At 25.1% G+C, this 21,584-nt stretch overlaps 4 protein-coding genes and 2 long non-coding RNA genes across 25 annotated transcripts; 4 read left to right on the plus strand and 2 right to left on the minus strand.

Moving 5' to 3' along the window:
* Nucleotides 1–121: 121 nt before the first annotated feature.
* Nucleotides 122–6,842, plus strand: Cbp80 (nuclear cap-binding protein subunit 1). 3 transcript variants are annotated; one of them, XM_003691770.4, is made up of 12 exons: nucleotides 122–294; nucleotides 402–870; nucleotides 956–1,450; nucleotides 1,525–1,696; nucleotides 1,767–1,972; nucleotides 2,064–2,167; nucleotides 2,243–2,478; nucleotides 2,552–2,730; nucleotides 2,807–3,062; nucleotides 3,137–3,250; nucleotides 3,339–3,467; nucleotides 6,386–6,842. In XM_003691770.4, exons 1-11 carry the CDS (start codon nucleotides 255–257, stop codon nucleotides 3,450–3,452), a joined length of 2,385 nt encoding a protein of 794 aa, XP_003691818.3. In that variant the 5' UTR covers nucleotides 122–254; the 3' UTR covers nucleotides 3,453–3,467; nucleotides 6,386–6,842. The 3 variants fall into 3 exon arrangements, with proteins under 3 accessions (XP_003691818.3, XP_086761258.1, XP_086761259.1); XM_086905132.1 differs by having other exon boundaries at nucleotides 6,417–6,556; XM_086905133.1 differs by lacking the exon at nucleotides 6,386–6,842 and adding an exon at nucleotides 3,996–4,614.
* LOC105734928 (uncharacterized) lies at nucleotides 3,686–8,807 on the minus strand. Of its 9 annotated transcripts, none has more exons than XM_086905144.1 (9): nucleotides 8,666–8,807; nucleotides 5,461–5,583; nucleotides 5,185–5,302; nucleotides 4,842–5,103; nucleotides 4,611–4,775; nucleotides 4,437–4,527; nucleotides 4,230–4,366; nucleotides 4,021–4,153; nucleotides 3,686–3,940 (listed from the first exon to the last, which is right to left on the minus strand). In XM_086905144.1, exons 2-9 carry the CDS (start codon nucleotides 5,527–5,529, stop codon nucleotides 3,890–3,892), a joined length of 1,026 nt encoding a protein of 341 aa, XP_086761270.1. In that variant the 5' UTR covers nucleotides 5,530–5,583; nucleotides 8,666–8,807; the 3' UTR covers nucleotides 3,686–3,889. The 9 variants fall into 9 exon arrangements, with proteins under 9 accessions (XP_086761270.1, XP_012339540.2, XP_086761265.1 ...); XM_012484086.3 differs by lacking the exon at nucleotides 8,666–8,807 and adding an exon at nucleotides 6,085–6,552; XM_086905139.1 differs by lacking the exon at nucleotides 8,666–8,807 and adding an exon at nucleotides 5,937–6,011.
* LOC147658026 (uncharacterized) lies at nucleotides 6,422–7,753 on the plus strand. Of its 2 annotated transcripts, none has more exons than XR_015291299.1 (2): nucleotides 6,422–6,604; nucleotides 6,991–7,753. It is a non-coding gene; the product is annotated as an uncharacterized LOC147658026 (long non-coding RNA). The 2 variants fall into 2 exon arrangements; XR_015291298.1 differs by having other exon boundaries at nucleotides 7,381–7,753.
* Pli (E3 ubiquitin-protein ligase pellino) lies at nucleotides 8,585–13,199 on the plus strand. Of its 3 annotated transcripts, XM_012483935.3 has the most exons (8): nucleotides 8,587–9,021; nucleotides 10,361–10,541; nucleotides 11,219–11,401; nucleotides 11,479–11,710; nucleotides 11,787–11,987; nucleotides 12,063–12,350; nucleotides 12,428–12,759; nucleotides 12,844–13,199. In XM_012483935.3, the coding sequence occupies exons 2-8, from the start codon at nucleotides 10,507–10,509 to the stop codon at nucleotides 12,968–12,970; spliced, it is 1,398 nt and encodes a 465-aa protein (XP_012339389.1). In that variant the 5' UTR covers nucleotides 8,587–9,021; nucleotides 10,361–10,506; the 3' UTR covers nucleotides 12,971–13,199. The 3 variants fall into 3 exon arrangements, with proteins under 3 accessions (XP_012339390.1, XP_012339389.1, XP_086761262.1); XM_012483936.3 differs by lacking the exon at nucleotides 10,361–10,541 and having other exon boundaries at nucleotides 8,585–9,021; XM_086905136.1 differs by lacking the exon at nucleotides 10,361–10,541 and having other exon boundaries at nucleotides 8,893–9,051.
* A 367-nt stretch (nucleotides 13,200–13,566) lies between these two features.
* On the minus strand, nucleotides 13,567–21,161 carry LOC100868119 (putative RNA-binding protein Luc7-like 1). Of its 7 annotated transcripts, none has more exons than XM_012483954.3 (6): nucleotides 17,280–17,384; nucleotides 17,119–17,202; nucleotides 15,952–16,000; nucleotides 15,251–15,349; nucleotides 14,352–15,136; nucleotides 13,567–14,162 (listed from the first exon to the last, which is right to left on the minus strand). In XM_012483954.3, exons 4-6 carry the CDS (start codon nucleotides 15,344–15,346, stop codon nucleotides 14,084–14,086), a joined length of 960 nt encoding a protein of 319 aa, XP_012339408.2. In that variant the 5' UTR covers nucleotides 15,347–15,349; nucleotides 15,952–16,000; nucleotides 17,119–17,202; nucleotides 17,280–17,384; the 3' UTR covers nucleotides 13,567–14,083. The 7 variants fall into 7 exon arrangements, with proteins under 7 accessions (XP_012339408.2, XP_086761271.1, XP_003691825.2 ...); XM_086905145.1 differs by having other exon boundaries at nucleotides 17,119–17,206; nucleotides 17,280–17,382; XM_003691777.4 differs by lacking the exons at nucleotides 15,952–16,000; nucleotides 17,119–17,202; nucleotides 17,280–17,384 and adding exons at nucleotides 20,603–20,697; nucleotides 20,859–21,161.
* LOC147658027 (uncharacterized) lies at nucleotides 17,324–18,891 on the plus strand. The gene is made up of 2 exons (XR_015291300.1): nucleotides 17,324–17,602; nucleotides 18,634–18,891. It is a non-coding gene; the product is annotated as an uncharacterized LOC147658027 (long non-coding RNA).
* Nucleotides 21,162–21,584: the final 423 nt, after the last annotated feature.

Genomic DNA, 21,584 nt, shown 5'->3' on the forward strand with positions numbered 1-21,584 from the left:
AAAATATAAGACAAAAAAATTAACAAAAAGGCTAGTGATAAATATGTAAATATAATTTTGATATTTTTATTGTAAACATGGGATAAAATTTAATTTCTAAAATTTATAAACTTGTGAGAAAATTAAAGACATCTATCGGTGGCGGGCTAAACTATTGGTGGAGTTATACGTTTGTGGACGTGACAAATTGTGTTAAAATATATTAGGTTGTAAACGTTGCGACTGATTAATACGATATATTAAATTTTTTAAAAATGAGTCGCAGAAGAGTTCATGAAGAAGAAGATGGATATGGTAAATTTCATTTTTTTATATTAATTTAAAAATTAAAAATTATAATTATTGAAAAAATTTTCTTTTTTTATTATAAAGAATTATATCATTTCTATACAAATTTTTAGAACGAGCGTATAAAAAACGTAGGAGAGTATCAGAGAATCAAGAAATTGAAGACCGACTTGAATCTCTTATTCTGAGAGTGGGAGAAAAATCTACATCTTCTTTAGAAAGTAACTTAGAAGGTTTAGCTTCAGTGTTAGAAGCTGATCTTGGACTCTTTCGTAGCAAAATTCTTAGAATTCTAACAGAATGTGCAATTAGAATGCCAGAAAAATGTACAATTTATACCACACTTGTTGGATTACTGAATGCAAAGAATTTTAATTTTGGTGGTGAATTTGTTGATTATATGGTGAAAAATTTTAAAGATGCATTGAAAGCTTGTAAATGGGATGTAGCTAGATATTCATTAAGATTTTTAGCTGATTTAGTAAATTGCCATGTCTTATCTTGTGGATCTTTAATGCAACTCTTTGATAATATGTTAGATGCTGCTAATGAAGATGGTGTTCCTCAAGTAAGACGTGATTGGTATGTAAATAAAATTATTTTATATGATTTTATGAATGATTTCAATAAATAAAAAAAAATATTTTTTTATTATCATTTATATTAGGTATGTCTATGCTGTATTATCAACATTACCTTGGGTAGGAAGAGAATTATATGAAAAAAAAGAACAAGAATTAGATCATTTAATGGTGACAATAGAGATATTTTTAAACAAAAGAAATAAAAAACATCAGCCAGCCTTAAGAGTTTGGTCAAGTGATACACCTCATCCTCAAGAAGAATATTTAGATTGTTTATGGGCTCAAGTGAGAAAACTTAGACAGGACAATTGGGCAGAGAAACATATTCCTAGACCATATCTTGCATTTGATTCAATTTTGTGTGAAGCATTACAGCATAATTTACCTACAATAATGCCACCACCACATCATGAATCTTATTCTTATCCATTACCTACAGTAGTGTTTCGCATGTTTGATTATACAGATTGTCCAGCTGAAGGACCATTATTACCTGGAAGTCATGCTATAGAACGTTTTCTTATAGAAGAACATTTAAGACAAATTATTAATAACTATTTTTTTGAAAGAAAAGATTGGTATATATTTTATTTTTTTATTTATTGTAGTATTTCAATTATATAATTAAAAATTCATATATAATAATTTACAGTGCAGCTCAATTATTGAATTTTCCATATAAAGCAAAAATACCATTAGATTATTGCATTGTTGAAGTAATATTTGGTGAACTATTTAGATTACCAGCACCAAAGCATTTAGAAATATGTTATGGATCAATTTTGATTGAACTTTGTAAATTACAACCATCAACAATGCCACAGGTAAGAATATAATTCAAAATTTTAATATAAATAAAAATATTTATTAGTTTATTTATCTATATTAATATAGGTTCTGGCTCAAGCGACAGAAATTCTATTCCGTCGTATAGATAGTATGGCTGCAACTGCTTTCGATCGTTTTGTATGGTGGTTTGCATATCATCTAAGCAATTTTCAGTTTCGTTGGTCTTGGGAAGATTGGGATTCTTGTTTACAACGTGATCCAGAACATCCACGACCGAAATTTATTCGAGAAGTATTATTAAAAGCTTTACGGTACATATATTTAATTATTTGTAATGATAATTAGATTTATAACAGATTAATGATAATTAAATTTATAATTTATAATTTCTATTTATTTAAGATTATCATATTACCAAAGAATACGGGATATGATGCCTGAATCATATGCTGAACTAATACCTGCACCTCCAGAACCTATTTATAAATATACTTCTGAAGGTGCCAGTAAGTTCAATTTTTTTTTTTATATATTATTTAGAAATATTAAATAAAATTTATTTAAAAAAAATTGTTTTTTAGGTTCACTTCCAGGTACAGCAGCAGCTCATGAATTAGTTGTTTCAATTAGACGTAAATGTACACCAGAAGAAGTACTTAATGTGTTAAATACATTACCAGGTCCTAGAGAAAATGAAGAGACAAATAACTTCAATCCTTTAAAGATCGATGTTTTTGTACAGACATTATTGAATTTAGGTTCAAAAAGTTTTAGCCATAGTTTCGCTGCGATAGGAAAATTTCATTATGTTTTTCAAGTAAGATTTTAAACGGAAATTATTTATAATCCAACTGAATTAATTACTATATGTAATAAATTTATATGTTTAGGTTCTTGCAGAAACTGAAGAAGCTCAAATATGTATTTTGAGAAATATGTATGCATTATGGAAGAATCATTATCAAATGATGGTGGTTTTAACTGATAAATTTTTGAAAACTGGAATAATTGAATGCAGTGCCATTGCCAATTGGATATTTTCTAAAGAGATGGTGTCAGAATTTACTAAGTATATATGGTTTTATTACAATACTGATTTAATAAATATATATATATTTAATAAATTTATTATTCTTTTTTTCAAGATTATATATTTGGGAAATTCTTCACTTAACAATTCGAAAAAAGAATAAACATGTAACAAAATTAAGTACAGAATTAGCGGAAGCTCGTGAGAAGTTAAGAAGAGCAGAAAGTAGATCAGGTTCATCATCAGAGGATGAAGACAATAACAAAGATAGAAATAGGGAAAAACCATCAGAAGATGTAGTAGAAAGAATGGAAGAAAAGTTGGAAACAGCTCAAGCAGATCAGAAAAATTTGTTCCTTATCATTTTTCAAGTATAAATAATTATATTATTATTATTATTATATAATAATGATAAAAACATTAAATTAACTATCCATTTGTTCAGCGTTTTATAATGATTCTTTCGGAACATCTTGGACGATGTGATACTGACGGAATAGACTACAATACTCATTGGTATAAATGGACCATAGGTAGATTACAGCAAGTGTTTTTAACTGTAAGTTCTCTAATGAAATAAATAATATAAATAAGATATATTTTTTTGCATTTAATGTTAACTATTATTTATCTTTTTTTATTTATAGCATCATGAACAAGTTCAAAAATATTCATCAACATTAGAGACTTTACTTTTTACACCAGATCTGGATCCTCATATCTTAGATGTTTTCCACCAATTCGTTTCTTTACGAGCATGAACATCATTTTCTATGGTAATCATTTTATTATATAAAATATACTTTAATTAATTAAATTTTTGAATCTGATTTTCTAGTTTTGAATATTTTACATGATCATTGTTGCACAGATTTTTCATAATTTTTCATAACTTACAAATTACAATTAAAAGAAAAAAAAAGTTTATATTGGAATGTATTTTAAGACGTAATATGACGTAACATTACGTTAAAAATTTTGTATTACGATTTAGTACGTGTTGATGTAAATATATTTATACACATTTAAGTATATTTTTTTTCAACAAAATGTTACAAACAGTGAATATCATACATAACAGTATGTAATGTAAATAAAAGTTTAAAGAACAATTGTATTGATAGTTTCTATTGAATATATAATATAATAATAATATATAATATAATAACTAAGATACACATTAATGATTCATTTAAATTCATGTAGTTGATAACAACACAGTAAAATAACTCATTGCAGTTTGAATAATCTAAAATAATAAGTAATAATAAAATATTTTCTACTAATTTTTATCATTATTTCAGATAAATTACAATAAAAGATTCTTACTGCTAAAAATGTTTGCATAGACAAAGTTGTCATTTTAAAAGCTGTCAATTTACTAAATATCAAAGATCTTGCAAGTAAAAATTTGTATAAATTCTGATATTCTTTAGGAAAAATATACCAGGTTACTTTGCACCTAAATTAATTAATCTATAATTAATTCATTGAAATGCAAAAATAAAAGAAAATCAATGAAATATAGATATTCTTACACTGAGATATGCATTTCTTCACTATGATTCAATAATCTTTGTCCAGGAAGACAAAGAAAAAATATGTGAACAGCTTGTGCAAACGTAAACGATCCAAATCTCATCATTTCACTTAAATTACCTAATTTTATTACAGTCTAAAAGTAAAAAACTATTTATATACTTAAGTCAAAAATAAGTTGTTTAATTAATCATATAAATACTTACTTCAACTCCTGTAATGCTAAGACAAAGAACATTAAAGAATAATTGTACAAGTATGGATTTAGTAAATAATGATTCTAGAAGATTTGAATATCTATAAAAAACGAAATATATTAATGCTTTGTATTATATTGTTTGTAAAAAAAAGAGTAGTAATGTCATAAAACAAATACTGACTTTATTGCATTTTGATGATTTTTTATACAAATAAACAATTTTCTGTAAACTTTCTTTTCATCTCTTGGAAATAATTTGATATTTTTATATTTTTTGAGTAAATGATGATCTGTCACATTTATCAAATTATTTGTATTCAAAATATGTATAGTTTTCAATTCATAACTAGGAAAAAATTTTTTTGAAATAAAATATCGCAAAATGTTTGGGTTAATAAAACATAAGCTTTACCTTACAATTGCAAATAAAGCATAAGCATGTTGAGCATACAGCATATACATAGTATCACAAGAAGCAATTAAATTTGCGACCACAGCTGTTCCAATATACGAATGTATAGATATATAATAAAAATATTGTTGTTTGTCTATACCATAATCAAGTTCAAATAGAAAGTTCCTTTTTTGAGAATAATTGGAGGATGTAATGAAATCAATTATCAGTGGTATTGTTGGTAACAATAAGTAAACTAACAATGTTATGTAAACGTATACTAAAATAGAGATAAAAATTCTTCAATCTTAAAAATCTATGAAATGAGAATTTTTTTCATTTTGAGATCTAATACACTTACAAATATAATAAAATGTAACTTTTTTTCCTTGCATATCATATTTTTGAAGAATTATATTTTCTGGACGATTTATATAATATTTATGATCATTTTTAATGAATAATAATATATCTTTAATCTGCAATAAAAAAAAAAAATAAAAAAATATAGTTTTATAAAAATGAAAAAAATTTATTCTGAAATTATTCTTTTTGTAAGTTCGATTTTTTGATTTGCAAATTTTGACCTTTTCAAAAATTATCAGAAAATTGAATAAGATAGAATAAATATTTATACCTTTTTTGTATTAAAAATTCCGTTGAAATACATCGATGCACTTTGAAAAATTGATATGATTGGTGGCATGCATTCAATGACTGCATCGTAATTGACTCCCCACACACTATATAATCCTCTAAGCTGAAGAAAAAGAAAAACAATTATAAAATATAAAATTACAAAAAATAAATAAATAAAGTTTAAGAATCTGATATAATAAAACTCTATTCCATGCCAAATGATTAACTTTTCCATATATATATATATATGAAATCTTTGATTTTAAGAATATTAAAATTTGAAATATATTAATTTCTGAATCAGATTTTTCCATGGTTAAGACTAATAAAAAAATATATATATATATAATAAATATTATAGTTTTATTGACATAACAACATATATTGCTGTGGTCAATCATTGCAAAAAAAAAAATATGTTTATATGATTAAATAAAAAAATGCTATGTATTTCAAATGAAGAAAGTCTCGCACAAAAACTAGCAAAACTAGCAATTCGTATGTTATATTCTTAGCTTTGTCTATCGAAATCATATAAGTGTCTTTCATTCGAAAGAATTATCTCATTCTAAAATGAAAATCATTCTATTATAGAGAAAATTTTTCTGTAAAATTTACTTACAACGTATCGTTTAATAACAATCGATCGTTATTATCACTTATTAAGTAAAACGTTTTCTATAGAATGAAAAAAAAAAAAAGAAAGAAAGAAAGAAAAGAAAAGATAATCGTCTTTAATTAACTATCATTTTACGAATATGATTTCTTAAAAGAATAAAAAAAAACTGAGGGAAGTCTTTCTAAAAAGACGCGAAAATCTCGTCTATCGCATTTAATGAGTTATAAAACGATGGACTGTTTAAATAATTAATTAATCCATTAATGATTTAACGAGCGAATCTTTGTCGATTTTCTTTGTGCAGTTCTTATTGATTGAGTCTTCACTTCTCTTAGAGATTATGAGTCAAAGCAATGAAAGAAGTGCGACGACAGTCGACATGGATTTCTTCGAACAGCCCGCCTATCTATTGAACAAACGTCTTTTGTCCATCATTGGAATATGGCCATTTCAGAAGACTCTGCCAAAACTGTTGAGACAAAACATCATTTTGATTTTCTGCTTCACTCTCTTGATAGCCGAGGTAAAAGGAAAAGAAAAGAAAAAAAAAAGTTTATTTCTTAATAATAATAAGATTAATGCTAAAATAGAAGCTTATAATGATGACTATTTTGTTCGAATGATATTGTAAAAAAAAAAACAATAGTATGAAATTCACATTTTAAAAAAAGATTAATAATAATACACGATAAAACATTAAGAATGATTGTATTGCAACTTAATTGAGAAAATCAATATATTCCATGCCAAATCATCATAAATCTTAGCTAACTGATTTTTATACTGTTTGTGATAATGCAAGAGAAATTCAATTGAATAATATAATATTTTTATAAATTAAATTAGACAAATATATAAAGAATTTTAATCTAAATAATATGTAAATATATAACATGATCTTATTTACAGGAAATTTAATCATTCTATTGAAGATAATCATTATAATTAAATTTATAATCATAATAACAATAGAATAAATTAAAATGTATTTTTCATTTGAAAAAAATTATATAGTCATGATTATTTAAGATATTTTATTTTATCCATATATAATGATAGAAAGAATTTCAAACGACGTCAGTATTACAAAATGTTAAATTTATACGTAATACATTTAAATTATATATTTAAATATAATTTATTTAAATACTCATAACGATAAAAAATAATTTATTATCTATGGATAGATGAGTTATTTTTATTAATAATTTATGTAAATACGAATCAAATAATAATTTTCCTTAATATATATAAATACATATTTATAATACATATTTTTAAATGCACTCTCTGTTATAGAAAAATATTTTAAAAGATATCTGAAGAATAAAATTATTAGAAATTATTCAATTATAACAGCAATAATTATTTAATATTATAATTGATTATTAATAATTATATTCGATTATAAAATATATTTACTTTTTAAAATATCTACGATAGAACAATAAAATATGACAGCCTGTATGATCTGAAAAGAAACGAGAAATTTATGTTAAACAATATTCAGGATATAATTAATAAAAAAAAAATGAAATTAATGTATTTTCAATATTATATATTTTCAATACAATAAATTGACAAGATTTTACAGTGAGCAAGAATAAGAACTTGTAAAAAAAAATTATATGTGTTCCAGCTTAAATATAATAAAAAAGAGTAATTATTTCTATCCTTGTTTTATATTTTTTATTTCTAATAATTATCTTTTTTTTATAATTATAATATTCATTTGACTTATTATTCCTAATTTAAGCGGAACCATACATCGAATAATGGTATTCGTATCTATTCGTTTTACAAGCAGAATATAAAATGTAAGTATATTCATTCATTTAATTGAAAAGAAATTAAATTTTTTTAATATTATATATATAATATTTGTGTAATTTTTATAATGATATAAGAAAATTATTTTTTGACAGTTTAAGATAAAGAATGCTATTATCATGGTAATAAAAATAATTAAATTTATTGAACTCTAAATAAATTATATAAAAACAATATATATACTTATAATTTTAATAGCATAATACATTTCAATATTATTAGTTGTAATAACAATTTATTTACATGTTATTAGATAATTAGTTATTTCGTTTTATTATTTCGAATTCGAATTTTTAAATTATAAAAGAAATTATTACATTATATTCAATAATCAAATATAATGTAGTATATTAATTTTATAAGTTTTACAAAAAATTTTTTATTTGTGTCTAGGAAATAATAGTACAAATAACAAATCATATTAAATTATTTTTTATATAGAATAAATCATTTTTTAATAAAGAATATGGAATGATATGATTTTGATTTTTTTTTCCATAATTTCTACACAAAAGATTGCTAGAATATCAAAAACATAAATAAAAAAAATTATTAAAAACTATTAAATATATATATGAATAATAAAGAATTGTTGATTCATTTGAAATTGGCGCTGCATTAATTCTACTATGTAGACATTAGATTGTGTTAAAAAACAAGGGACTTTTTTCTTACATTGGTGCCTATGTCAGCTTCTACTCGTATATTCTTCGGTCGTGATTGTCGATGAGTATAGTTTATGCGAGGTACTTACAAATAATCGGTGTGTCTAGCGATTATCGGAAAAGAAATATCGGTGTCTTGTTTATTGTGAAATATTATTGATACAAATATTTTTTATTAAAGTGATTTCATCTTAATAAGATTCATTGTAATTTCTCGTGTGTGCCGTAATCATGAATAAAAGGATCAACGCGATACTATTGGAATATCATGAACATAGTAACAGTGTAATTTAGAAATGGAAAATTAAATTAAGGCATACTTAACAGTGGACAAATGATTTTTATACTTCGTTAGTTTTTGTGCATATGATCAACTGACTGTTGTTGCGTGTCTCAAACGTGCAGCGATACCGTTTTTGAACGCAGAGCTCAGCATGGTGATACGGTAAATAGACCATCGTTTCTGGATGCTTAGGTTAATTAATGTTGTTTGTACATTGTGATTCCTTTATAATTATTGTGCTTGTTCGACATTTCCTTTTTTTTTTAAATCTATTAATTTCAGAGCTTTTTCATTTATTTATTTATGAAATAAATATTTCTATGCTATTATTTTTGTAATATATATAATGCTATCTAAATAATATTTTTTCAAAAAATAAATTTTATCAACAGAGTTTAATGTTTATTCTTAATATTTTTTATAGATTAAACATGATGTAAAATTTCTCGAAATCTTTATTTATTGTTAATTTATATGCACATAAAATATTTATATTATGAAAATAAAAAAAAATGAATAAATTGATTGATATATTTTGTTCAAAACATTTTACTTGACATATAATGAAATGAAATAAATATTTTTGTTTTATACAAAGTGTCTTATTATTTTCTCCAAAAAAGTACACAATTGTATGTGGTATAAAAGAAAAATGTTATTAATTATAAATATTATGTTTTATTATTTATGTAAAAATTTTAATATTATTAAATTGAAAAAATACTATTAAATTTAATATTTAAAGTAAGGGAAAAAATGTAAATATATTATTGAATGTCTATTTATTTTATGGTGCATAGAGTGATATAAAATAAATTAGAAATATTTAGATTTAAGATTTAGTATTATAAAAAATATTATTATTAAAATAAAATGTTCAACTTATTTAAATGAGAAGCATGTATCATTTAAATAAATGTCATTTAGAAATGCAAGTATGCAAGTATCAATTTTCTAATTTATTAGAAATCTTTAATGTAATATATGTTTCTTATTCATATTAATGCAATTGATGGGTGCAATGTTTTGATAAAAATGAATACATAGATAAGATAAATATACAATTAGATCAAGGATAGATATATTAATATAATTAATATAATAAATAATGATATATTTTATATTTTGTTTGTAATCTGTTACTTTAATTTAAATAAATAAATATTGAAATATAATAAATAAATTTTATTATATTTTTTTTAAATAAAACCAAGTATTTTTACAAAACATTTATTTATTGTATATGGAAATAGATAGTCAAGTTTTAACAAATATAATATTTTATTTATATATAATTAATAAAACAAAAAAATTTGATATAATATATTAGATAACAAGATAACAAATCCTTATTTACTTATTTATCAATGAAATGAATTATTTATTTTTTCCTCAATCAAGAGAATAATTAGATTAATTGAAACTTTTACTAAAACTAGGAGAATGTTAAAATATATAACAATAAAGCAATTATCATTACACTAAATATTTCTTATTGCAGATTATAATTACCAATTCACACAGCATCCCATGTTGCACTTGCTCATGTTTGCTCAACTTCGCAAAGATACTTAAGACTGTATGTCTTTATGAGTATCTTTTGAAGTACAGTGGAAGTAGTAATCTGTTAATTTTACTCAAAGGAGGATGCCAGTAACTAAACGTATTCCATGCCCTTCGCGGTAAGTAAGTGGTTTACGTATTACATACTGTAGGACAGGAAAAAACAGAGATCTACAAATAGAGAGAGAGAGAGAGAGAGGTGACTTAATATTTTATCTTTAATTGTTTCAAATCCTTTATTTTATATGATTCAAATTATATAATCTTTTTTAAAAAAGAATCTTCTTTAAGATCAATATGAAAATAATAATAATTATTTAAAATAAATATTATAATTTCTAAATTAAAGTAAATTATGAAATAAATTTTGTAATTTCTATCATTTTAAAAATAATAAATTTATAATCTAACTGATACTGATTATGTTACTGACATCCACCTTTAAGATATAAACAACTTATAATTTAAAAAAATATAATTAAATAAAAAAAATAAAATTAAGTACTTCCACCAAATATGAAAATATTTGTAAAAATATTTATATTTATTATTAGGTTTAAGAATACGAAGAATGTTTCAACATGTAAGGAACATAATTCTTATATCAAATTTTACAATGTGGTAAGAAATAGAAAAGGAAAAGGTGGCAGAAATAGTAATCATTCATTTCTTCTAACATTTATAATCATATTTTATAACAAAATCATTATATATAATATAATATTGTGAATATACTATAATAAAAATAATATTAGTTACTAGTTTTGCTATTAATTATTAAATTATATTCTTCCAGATCTGACGGTGGTAGCAGTGAAAGTCCATTACTTGTGGAAGAAGGAGAAACAGTTGGTGCACCTCACAGTCCTCGCAGCAAACATAATCACAATCATTCACATGCTAATCCTCATAGATCCCACAGTTATCGTCATGAAAAACCAAAACAATTAATAAAATATGGAGAATTAGTTATTCTGGGGTAAGAAAACAATTTTTTTTTTTACACTTTAATGAAAATATTAAAATAAAAAAATTTAATTCAATATTCAATTCTAGTTACAATGGATTCCTGCCACCAGGAGATAGAGGAAGAAGGAGAAGTAAATTCGTTTTATTTAAAAGACCTGTCCCAAATGGTGTAAAGCGCAGTAAACATTACATCGTTAAGACGCCTCATAGCTCTCAAGCCATTCTTAATACGAAACAACACTCAATTTCATATACTCTTTCGCGGACACAAGCCGTTATCGTCGAATATACCGAAGATGAAGGAACAGATATGTTTCAGGTAAATTTAATATTATTTGTTTTTAACATTGCTTTATATTTATATTATTATTTTATAATATATGTGAATAATATAGGTTGGACGTTCTTCCGAATCTCCTATTGATTTTGTCGTTATGGATACGTGTGCAGGCGGAAGCGATGGTTCTAACGAGGGACGCGTCGCTCAAAGTACAATTAGTAGGTTTGCCTGTCGGATCTTAGCTGATCGATCAGATCCTAGAATTGCTAGAATATATGCTGCAGGTTTTGATAGTTCAAGAAATATCTTCTTAGGGGTAATATTCTTTACATAATTGTAAATTCCTATTTCTATAGTATTATAAAAAAAACATAAAAATTGGTCATTTTAGGAAAAAGCAACAAAGTGGCAAGAAAATCGTGAAATTGATGGGCTTACGACAAATGGCGTTTTAATAATGCATCCACGAGGTCAGTTTTGTGGCGGTGAAGCGCAATGTGGTTTCTGGAGAGAAGTTAGTGTAGGTGGTGGAGTTTTTTCGCTAAGGGAAAGTCGAAGTGCCCAGCAGAAAGGAAACGTGGTAGAAGATGAGAATAACATTTTGCAAGATGGAACTTTGATCGATCTCTGTGGTGCCACATTACTTTGGAGATCGGCCGAAGGTCTAGCAAAATCACCAGTAAGATTATAATTTTTTTAGAAAGATTATAATTTTTACATTTATGAAAACTGAAAATAAAAAAAAATTTTATATAGACAAAACATGATTTGGAGGAATTGGTTGATGCTATAAATGCTGGAAGACCACAATGTCCTGTTGGTTTAAATACATTAGTTATTCCACGTAAAGCAGCTGCAGACTCAACGCAACAACAACCCTATGTTTATTTAAAATGTGGACATGTACAAGGTCTCCACGATTGGGGTCAAGAAAAAGATAAAGCCACAAGAAGATGTCCAATGTGTCTGGTAGCTGGTTCGGTAGTTAAACTTTCTATGGGAATAGAACCTGCATTTTATGTTGATTGTGGCCCTCCTACTTATGCATTTAGACCTTGTGGACATATGGCTACAGAAAAAACTGTTAAGTTAGTATTGAGAATATTATAATACTTTGTTTTTCATCTATTTAATAATATATATTTATAATAGAAAAAAAATATGTGTTACAGATATTGGGAAAAAGTTGCAATTCCACATGGTACAAATGGTTATATTGCAATTTGTCCGTTTTGCGCAGTCCCCCTTGAAGGAACACCAGGATACGTAAAATTGATTTTCCAAGATAATGTAGATTGAACTTCGTTTATTATAAGGTCGTGAGTATGTGTAGAAATCATTAACTTCTTATAAAATGCAAGGACTATTGAAATTAATAAAATGTAAATAATCTTAATACGAATATATAACAAAGTTCTGTCTTCTTCCCTCAAACGTAAATTTAAGCAAAACTTTTGTATGTACAAATAGCTCTGCAATAATTATTATGTACATGGCTCTTAAAATAAATATCCCTTCTTAAACAATATTAATTACATATATTTTATCATTAACATTTTTTAATATCTAATAAAACATTTTAATGTCATATCTTAATTTATTTATCGATTTTTAGAAATTTGAGGCTTTCAGCCTGTATCACAGTTATTATTGTTAAGGATTTCGTGTATAAACCTTGTTTTTTAGAAAAAAATTTATGACGTTTCATAAACTTCTAACTGTATCTTTTAATTGTTAAAAGTGAGTTATAAAATTTATGAACCGTTAAAATTTTTATTCTTAGAAGGAAATTTATAATCGAAATTTTTTACAGTAATAACTCTGCTGTTTTTTTTTTTTGTTTTATGAATTAACTTGTAAAATATAAGGTTATGAGAAAATGCATAATTGCAGTATTTTGAACCAATAATTATTTAAATGTATATATTTTTAGATCATATCTTCATTTCTTATGCTCATATAATAATCACATAAAATCATGTAATCATATTATAAATATGTAACATTTTCAAATATTATGGATTTATACTTGAACTATTCTTATGTACATGAAATAATAACTAGATTTAAAAGTATAATCGATATATCAAGATCAAATAGAATAAGTATATTAGTATATTAATATCTAATAAATTCATTCCTGTTTTTACATTGACAGGTAAATATATCTAATTTTACATAAAGATATTTCGAAATATTGATATTCTTAGTAAAGTATGATGGACATAATGTACAAATCTTAATTTATATTCTTGAAAAAAAATCTCTATTGAAAAAATGATATTTTTGCAAATATGATTTTGTTTCTTTTTTGTTCCTTCTTTTTCTTTTACATACATTGTGCACAAATAAGCACGTGAAAATTCATACGAAGAAAAAATGATTGAGCATAATTAAAAATGATAATTAATTTTATCTTTTTCGATCATTAGATCCACTATGACGAGAACGGGATCGACGGTTACGGCTATTACTGCGTGAACGTTTTGATCTGAAACAAATCAAACAATAATTCTTAGCAACCAAAATTATAAAAATCAAAATATCTAATTATATTTTATTTGTTTACAGGTTCCAATTCCGTGATAACAAAATGTTATTTGAATTTTCACACGAAACATTTATTATATAAAATATTAAAATGTAAATTTTCAGTTAATTTTTCACGACTTTTACCAACCTTTTTCCACGACTGCGACTTCGAGAGCGTGACTTTCTCCTATCCCTATCTCTTCGTTCACGATCTCGATCCCTATCGCGATCACGATCACGATCGCGGTCGCGATCACGGTCACGGTCACGATCTCTGTCGCGGTCACGATCACGATCACGATCACGATCACGATCACGATCACGATCACGTTCACGTTCACGTTCACGTTCACGATCACGATCGCGATCGCGGTCTTTGTCTCTGTAACCCAATCCTCCACGTCGGCTGTCACGATCACGTTCACGATCGTCTCTATCTCTATCTCTGCGTCTATCCAATAACGATTCTCGTTTTTCTTTGCGTCGTTCTTCAACGGTTTTTTGAAGTTCTGCTAATTTTTCTCGAATCTTGATAAAGCCTAGATGTAATTTTCCACCGAAATGATCTGCTAATCGTCGATCATTATCATGAATTCCAAGATATGCGCTGCAAACCTCGCAAACTCTTAATTTTTGTTGTTGATAACTGGATGCAGGCATACTATTCCGATATTCTTGTTCAGCCTCATTTTTCTTCTTTCGTAATTCATCAATCTCACCCATAAGCTTCATGGATTCTTCAACGAAACCTTCCTCGCCAAGTTGCTCAGCTTTGGCCAATTTTTTTCCAATTTCTTCAGCGAGTACATGAACGTTATTCGCCTTTGCCGCTACTTCAGCGCTAAGTTCTTCTTGCGTTTCCGCGAGACGTTGTTTTGCTTGCTCTGTACGACGATCGCAATCGGCAATAAAATTTTGTAAATGTTCCATAGCCTATAAAGAAAAATATTCACAAATTATAAAATAAGCTTTGAAAAATATTATAAAATTTAAATTGTCCAATTTATAATGATATATTAAAAAAAAAAAAAAAAAAAAAATACTCACATCGATGTCATAAAAATGGTCCTTCTTCTTTTGTGCAGCCTCATAGTCAGCCCGTAGGGCCAAGTCGTGAATCTGGGGGCATTCTCCCAGGTCCATGCGCTGCGATTCACAAACCATTTGATATTAGCTTATTATTATATTCAATTCCAAGAAGCCTCATTGGGTTTATTTTATATATATATATACATATATATACATATAATCCCTCCCGACTTTGATTTTATGAAAGATTACATTACGACAAGAACAAGATTCAATTGGCTGTTCCGTAAATAGAAAACTAAACTAGTTAAGTCTTAGATAAAATTAACTGAATTATTTAAACGTAATTATTTAAAACATAACAACGGCAGAAATTAAAAACCCTAATTATATAGAAAGATACGGTGTAAATATATTTTATATAATTTTTTTTTTCTCCTTCTCTTTTTTTTTTTTTTTTTTTTAGGCATAAGAACATACAAACACTTTCGATATAGATATTCGAGCTTACAAAGTAATTATATCTACGTGTATATATATTTTTATTTAAATCGAGTAAATAAATATACTATTATATATTTATTTATTCATACATATATACACGCATATATGCTTACATTCGACCAATATTATCATTATATTTTTTTTCTTTTTTTGTTTATAGACAAAGTAAAAATGCAATTCAATTTACAGATAAATATTTTGTTATGTTCACTTACAGAGTGGTAACACCTCTCCGCCTGACACGACAATGCGATGGCAATGAAGCTACAATCAGCACACACCTTAAGTTCATATGTTCAATGGTCTATGAAACAACTTATAGCCTAATAGGTTTATTATACTATATACGGTAGAACACGAAATTGCCATATGTGAATTCTAGACGATTTAGAAAACGAATTCAATACGTACATCCAATGCTGAAGAAAATTTTTCTAATAAAACTGGCGCGTTGTATAGTTCCCCTAAATAAATGTCTCTCTCCCTCTCGCTCACTGTTCATGCCACTTTTCACTCTCTTTTTTTTCTCATGGATAATTTTATCGCCTTGCAAATTGCCAAAATAAACGCTTAATCATTAACGATCATTGCACAATTTTCCTCTTGATTTTATTTTGTCTCTGTCTCTGTTTCTCTTCCTCTCTCTCTCTCTCTCACTCTCTCACTCCATTCACTCGCTCAGTCACTCATTCTTTCTTTTTTTTTTTTAAATTATCATTATTATTTTCAAATAAAACGGAGATTTAATAGATTTAAAGTTCTATGTGATAATATAAACTGAAAGGAATACTATTGCGCGTTATGATAATACGCCTTATGATTAGTTTTATACATTTCAATTCTACATAGACTTTCCCTGGTAAGTGGTAACATGTTTGAAAGAATGATGAATTGGAAAATATCGATATTTGAATTTTAATATCCAAGAAAAGATTAACATAAATTAAAACCTCGATTGAAGATCTCGTTAAATCAATCGTTTGCATAAAACATTACTATTTTTCTTCTTCTTCTTTTTTTTTTTGTAGAAAAGAAGTAATATTGTCTAATATTTTTTAACAAATTGAAAAGTTAAATCTTTTGAATTGTAATAATAATTATATTTGTATTGAAGCTTATCCATTCGTATGAAAAATTTACATGAAATAATCAATCGAAGTTTCATTGTATGTTAATTAATTGAAGGAAACAAATTTTGATTTTAAAAAAGAAATATTTACAATACAATTCCGAGACTCAATTTTAAAAAAAAAAAAAAAAAAAAATACTTTTCTTGGCAATTCGCATTTCCTTTCTTTTGTCTTTTTTTTTTTTTTTTAATTTTCATTTTTTTCTTTCTTTCTTTTTTTTTTTTTTTTTTTTTTTTTTTTTAATTTACTTACAGATTACTGCTTCATTTCCTGTACCCATTATATCTCCGAGGATGAATACGATTTTCACACATACTTTCAAAGTAAACTTCATTTCTACCTGCCGTAAACGGCATTATTAGTAAGAAGCGACAATAAGACATCGTCTCATGAATCAGCATGACGCTACTCACCAACTTTATACAGGCCTTTCGGGGTCTCGGAATTAATATTCAACACTCAGCCTCGCCACCGTTGACCGGTAGAGGGGCTGAGGTAACCGCTCGCCTTTATATATCATTAATCAAATTAATATACCTAGTATTTGAATTATGTTAAGAGATAATCAAATTGTAGAATTGTAATACGTACGTCCTCTTCGCTTTTCAGTACTTACAGTAACGCGCATGTGAGAGCGAGAAGTACAACACGACATATGAGCGGACAATACTCGCAACAATATTGTACAATGGATCTGATTGGAATTGCTTTTTCCAGAGACTCTGGAAATAGAACTGTAGGTACATTGACATTAGTGAACTTGTATATTCGTCATTCTCGCGAGTATTTGCCAGAAATATTTCGTTTTTTTTTTTTTTTTTTTTTCTTAAAAATTTCTTTGCATAATTTTTTTTTTTTTTATTTCAAATTAATTTATCTTTAAATACTTCGTTTTATTTATTTATTTTTTTTCTCGTATCTTGTAAAACTGTTTATAACATTACCCTAATAAACCTAAACGTAAAATATTAGAAGGGTGCTTGCTAACTGCGATAAGAGACGCCCTCCTATGCACCGAATGCTAGGTTGCGAGTCTCCTTTTATTTAATGTCCCTGAGCATGTAATAACTTTCAAGCAAATTCTTTAATACAAACTAAATAAAGCATGATTCTTTGTTCTTTTTTTTTTTTTTTTTTTTTAATCATCGAATGAAAAAAATTACAAATAAGGACTAATAAGAAATACCCTACTATGTGACGTTACAAACACTTAATATACACGCTTTATATTGACTCGCATTTTCAATGATAAGAAATTTTTAACCACAAACGCTTATTCACGTTTATTGCATTTGCTGAAATTGAAAAATAAGATAATTAAAAGTTTTTTTTTTTTTAAATATGTTTTCAATATTGCTTGAATAAATGTGAAATATATTTGAGCTGAAAATGCAGTTACTCGTTTAAAACTATTTTTTAAAGAAAATTTGAAGCGAACATTATAACACATGGGAAATAATTTGTAATGTCGCCTTACTACAAGTATTTTGGCGATTACAAAATTGAATAATAAAAAAGAAACTGAATTTTCAATTTTTTTAACAAACACCCTTTGGACCAATTCGCACAAGATGACAAAGAAATGCGCGAAGCAGTACTATAAAATACTATTATCTTGTTGATAGAAAATCATATTTTCACTATAAGCGTAAAATATTTGCTTTTATGTCAACCGTATTTACATTATTCGAAATTTCCTACATGTATGTTTCGTTATTGCATGGGGCTATTAAAATAAATGTAGTTTTAATTTTAATACATTTCTAGGTTTCACGAAGAAAAGAAGTGAGATGGATTTGAAAAATATTGGGTTATATATTTATAAAATATATTTTAGGAGACAATTAATATATTTAAATTATAACTTCTTTATGCAGATACATATTTATGTACAAAATTTTTTATTTAATTTACTATACCATGAAATGTTATCATGAAAAAAGTTTATTTCATAATGAAATTGATTTCAAAAATAATAATAAGATAAGTGATGATATAATATGAATAAATATTTTAAACGAAAAATTAAAATGTTTTATATTTCATTTTCTTCTTTTAAAAAATTTAAAGGGCTATTCCTTGTTTATCATTATTTGCTGCCCCGTGTTGCACTTCAACGCCTATCTGGTGTGAATTGATCGGAATCAATTCTCCGAATATATCACACAAATTTCATCCTAATACTTGTATATTGCAAAATTGAATTGTGTTGTTTAATTATTTTGTATTTTATATAAAATCGATCAGACCAATTGGCACTGATGAAAAACAACATTATATTATGTATAATATATTTTAAATTTTTTCTTTATATTATACAAAATTATAAAAATTATTATACAAATACATAAAAAAAGAATTGTCAGTGTATTTGTGTATATTTAACATAATACATAAATATATATATATATATATTATATATTATATATTTATATATTATATATATATATATATATTTAAATAAATGTTATTAAACAAAAATACTTTATTCAAAAAAATTTTGCAACCAGACTTATTTTTGAATAATTTGATAAAAATTGTAATTCAATAATAATCAAATAATTTTATAGTTACACGATTCAAAATATAATATTATATAAATGTATTACAAAATATATATATATTGATTTTTTAAAAAAATAAAAAGAACAATGCATAAAAGTAATAAAATAATTTTATTTATCAATATACAGTCATCAAATTAATATCAGTATATTTTTTTTATCTTTGAAAAATATAAAATATCATTAAAATATGATTGATAAGATAAATTGAAAAAAATAAAAAAATATTTAATAATATTAACTAATAGCACAATAAAAGATGATTATATGTATAATATGAAATATATATGTGTATAACTTTTCTTTCTTCTATTATACATATGCATGTACATATATATTTATACATTTAGTGCATGAAATATATAAAAATATATATTATATTTTATATATATAAATGTTAATATAAATTCATTGATAAGAATAATTATTTTTTGATTGAAGATTCCATAATAAAATATAGTATTTGTTTATTTATATAAAATTATACATTTTTAAAAAAATTTTAATTTGTTTAAGTGAAATATGAAACTAAATGCTACTAAATTATTATTACTAAAATTATTACAATAAAAATTATGATATATATACTTTATATATAATCAATGATATTATATTTTTTTTCTACAATAAAAAGCTTGGACAAAACATGTAATATCTAAAGCTATTATAAATTATATATGTGCAAACCAAATGATATTAATGTAACAACTATTTCTAATTATTTTTGTTATATATTATTTTTATCTTATATAAGTATAAGAAAAAACCAAATATTTTTAACATATTAAAACACAAACCATAATTTAATATTAAAATACTCATGAAAGTTACGGATTGTTATAGATTTCATACATGTGATTTATGTTTATTTTTAATGAATTAATAAATATGTATCATGGTAACATATTGCTATTTTGCAACATAAAAAAGAAAAAAGAAGCAAATAAATTTACTAAAGAGAAAAAAAGCAATTGAATCGTGTAACCAGAATGAGCTGAAAAAATGTAATAGCAAAAAAATGAAATATGACATCACTAGGTATTGATGTCTGATTGCTTTTATATTAATGTAAAGAAGTATCAAAAGGGAAATACGAAAATGCTCTACTGTAGTGCAAAAGTGCCAATGGTATGTCATCGATATTCAATATATAATAACTGAAACAAACTCACTGTTGATGATAAGATTTCATGTGGACAGCATGCCAGCAAAAAGCTCTTGCAGACCTTTGGATCCGAGTACTTCACTTGAAATTTGTTATTTTCACCTAAAATTATGATATATTTATTAATAAAATAGATGAATATGTAAGTAATGATGAAAAGTGTAAGCCACCATCTTGTATTTTTGTATGAAAGATTTCAGATAACTGTAAATAATAAAGTTACAAAAAATAATCGTGTTTCTATATGAAATGATAATATATACCATTCCGTCCAGTTCCCATCAATTGGTCGAGCATAGCACGCATTTGGTCGTGAGCAGTCATTTTTTGAGAGAGTGCAATATTTCAGATGCACTGTCAAAAATGGGGGTGAGCAATCAGCCACGCCGCTAGCTTTCGAGTTTCGAGTTATTGTCCAACTCGTATTTATCGATCAGAGAATCGTATACCACTAATCGTATGCGCGTGATTCGTACAGGTCGTTCTAGAAAATATAAAACTTCCGTGAATATAACTTTGCGACCAATAACATTTCAGATTTTATACACATGTTCAAAACCTGATTTTGATTGGTTATCATTTTATTAACAATCTCATAACATAATAATCAAATTATTATATAATAAAGATTAATAATATATACATAATATAACATCCTTAATTTAATGCAAAGCTTTTAAAAATTATATATATCTTACTAATTTTTAATATTTTTGTAAAATATACATTTGTATAATTTTAAGTTGGTAATAGATTAAACAAATTTTCCGTATAAAGAAGATATAGATAATAGTTCATATTCAAAAGTTAACAATTATACAAAAAATGCAAATTATAAAAAAATATTTTAAATATAAAATAAACATATATTTAATTGCAAGTAATATACGAAATATCTAATAAAAATATATATTATATTACTATAGAAGATACAATTACATATCTATAATTGATGCAATAATAATGCATTTCATCTTTATCTTAATCAT

The sequence above is a fragment of the Apis florea genome, unplaced genomic scaffold (genome assembly GCF_048593485.1).
Source record: "Apis florea isolate Af1SG1 unplaced genomic scaffold, ASM4859348v1 contig_2411_pilon, whole genome shotgun sequence".
NCBI lineage: Eukaryota > Metazoa > Arthropoda > Insecta > Hymenoptera > Apidae > Apis > Apis florea.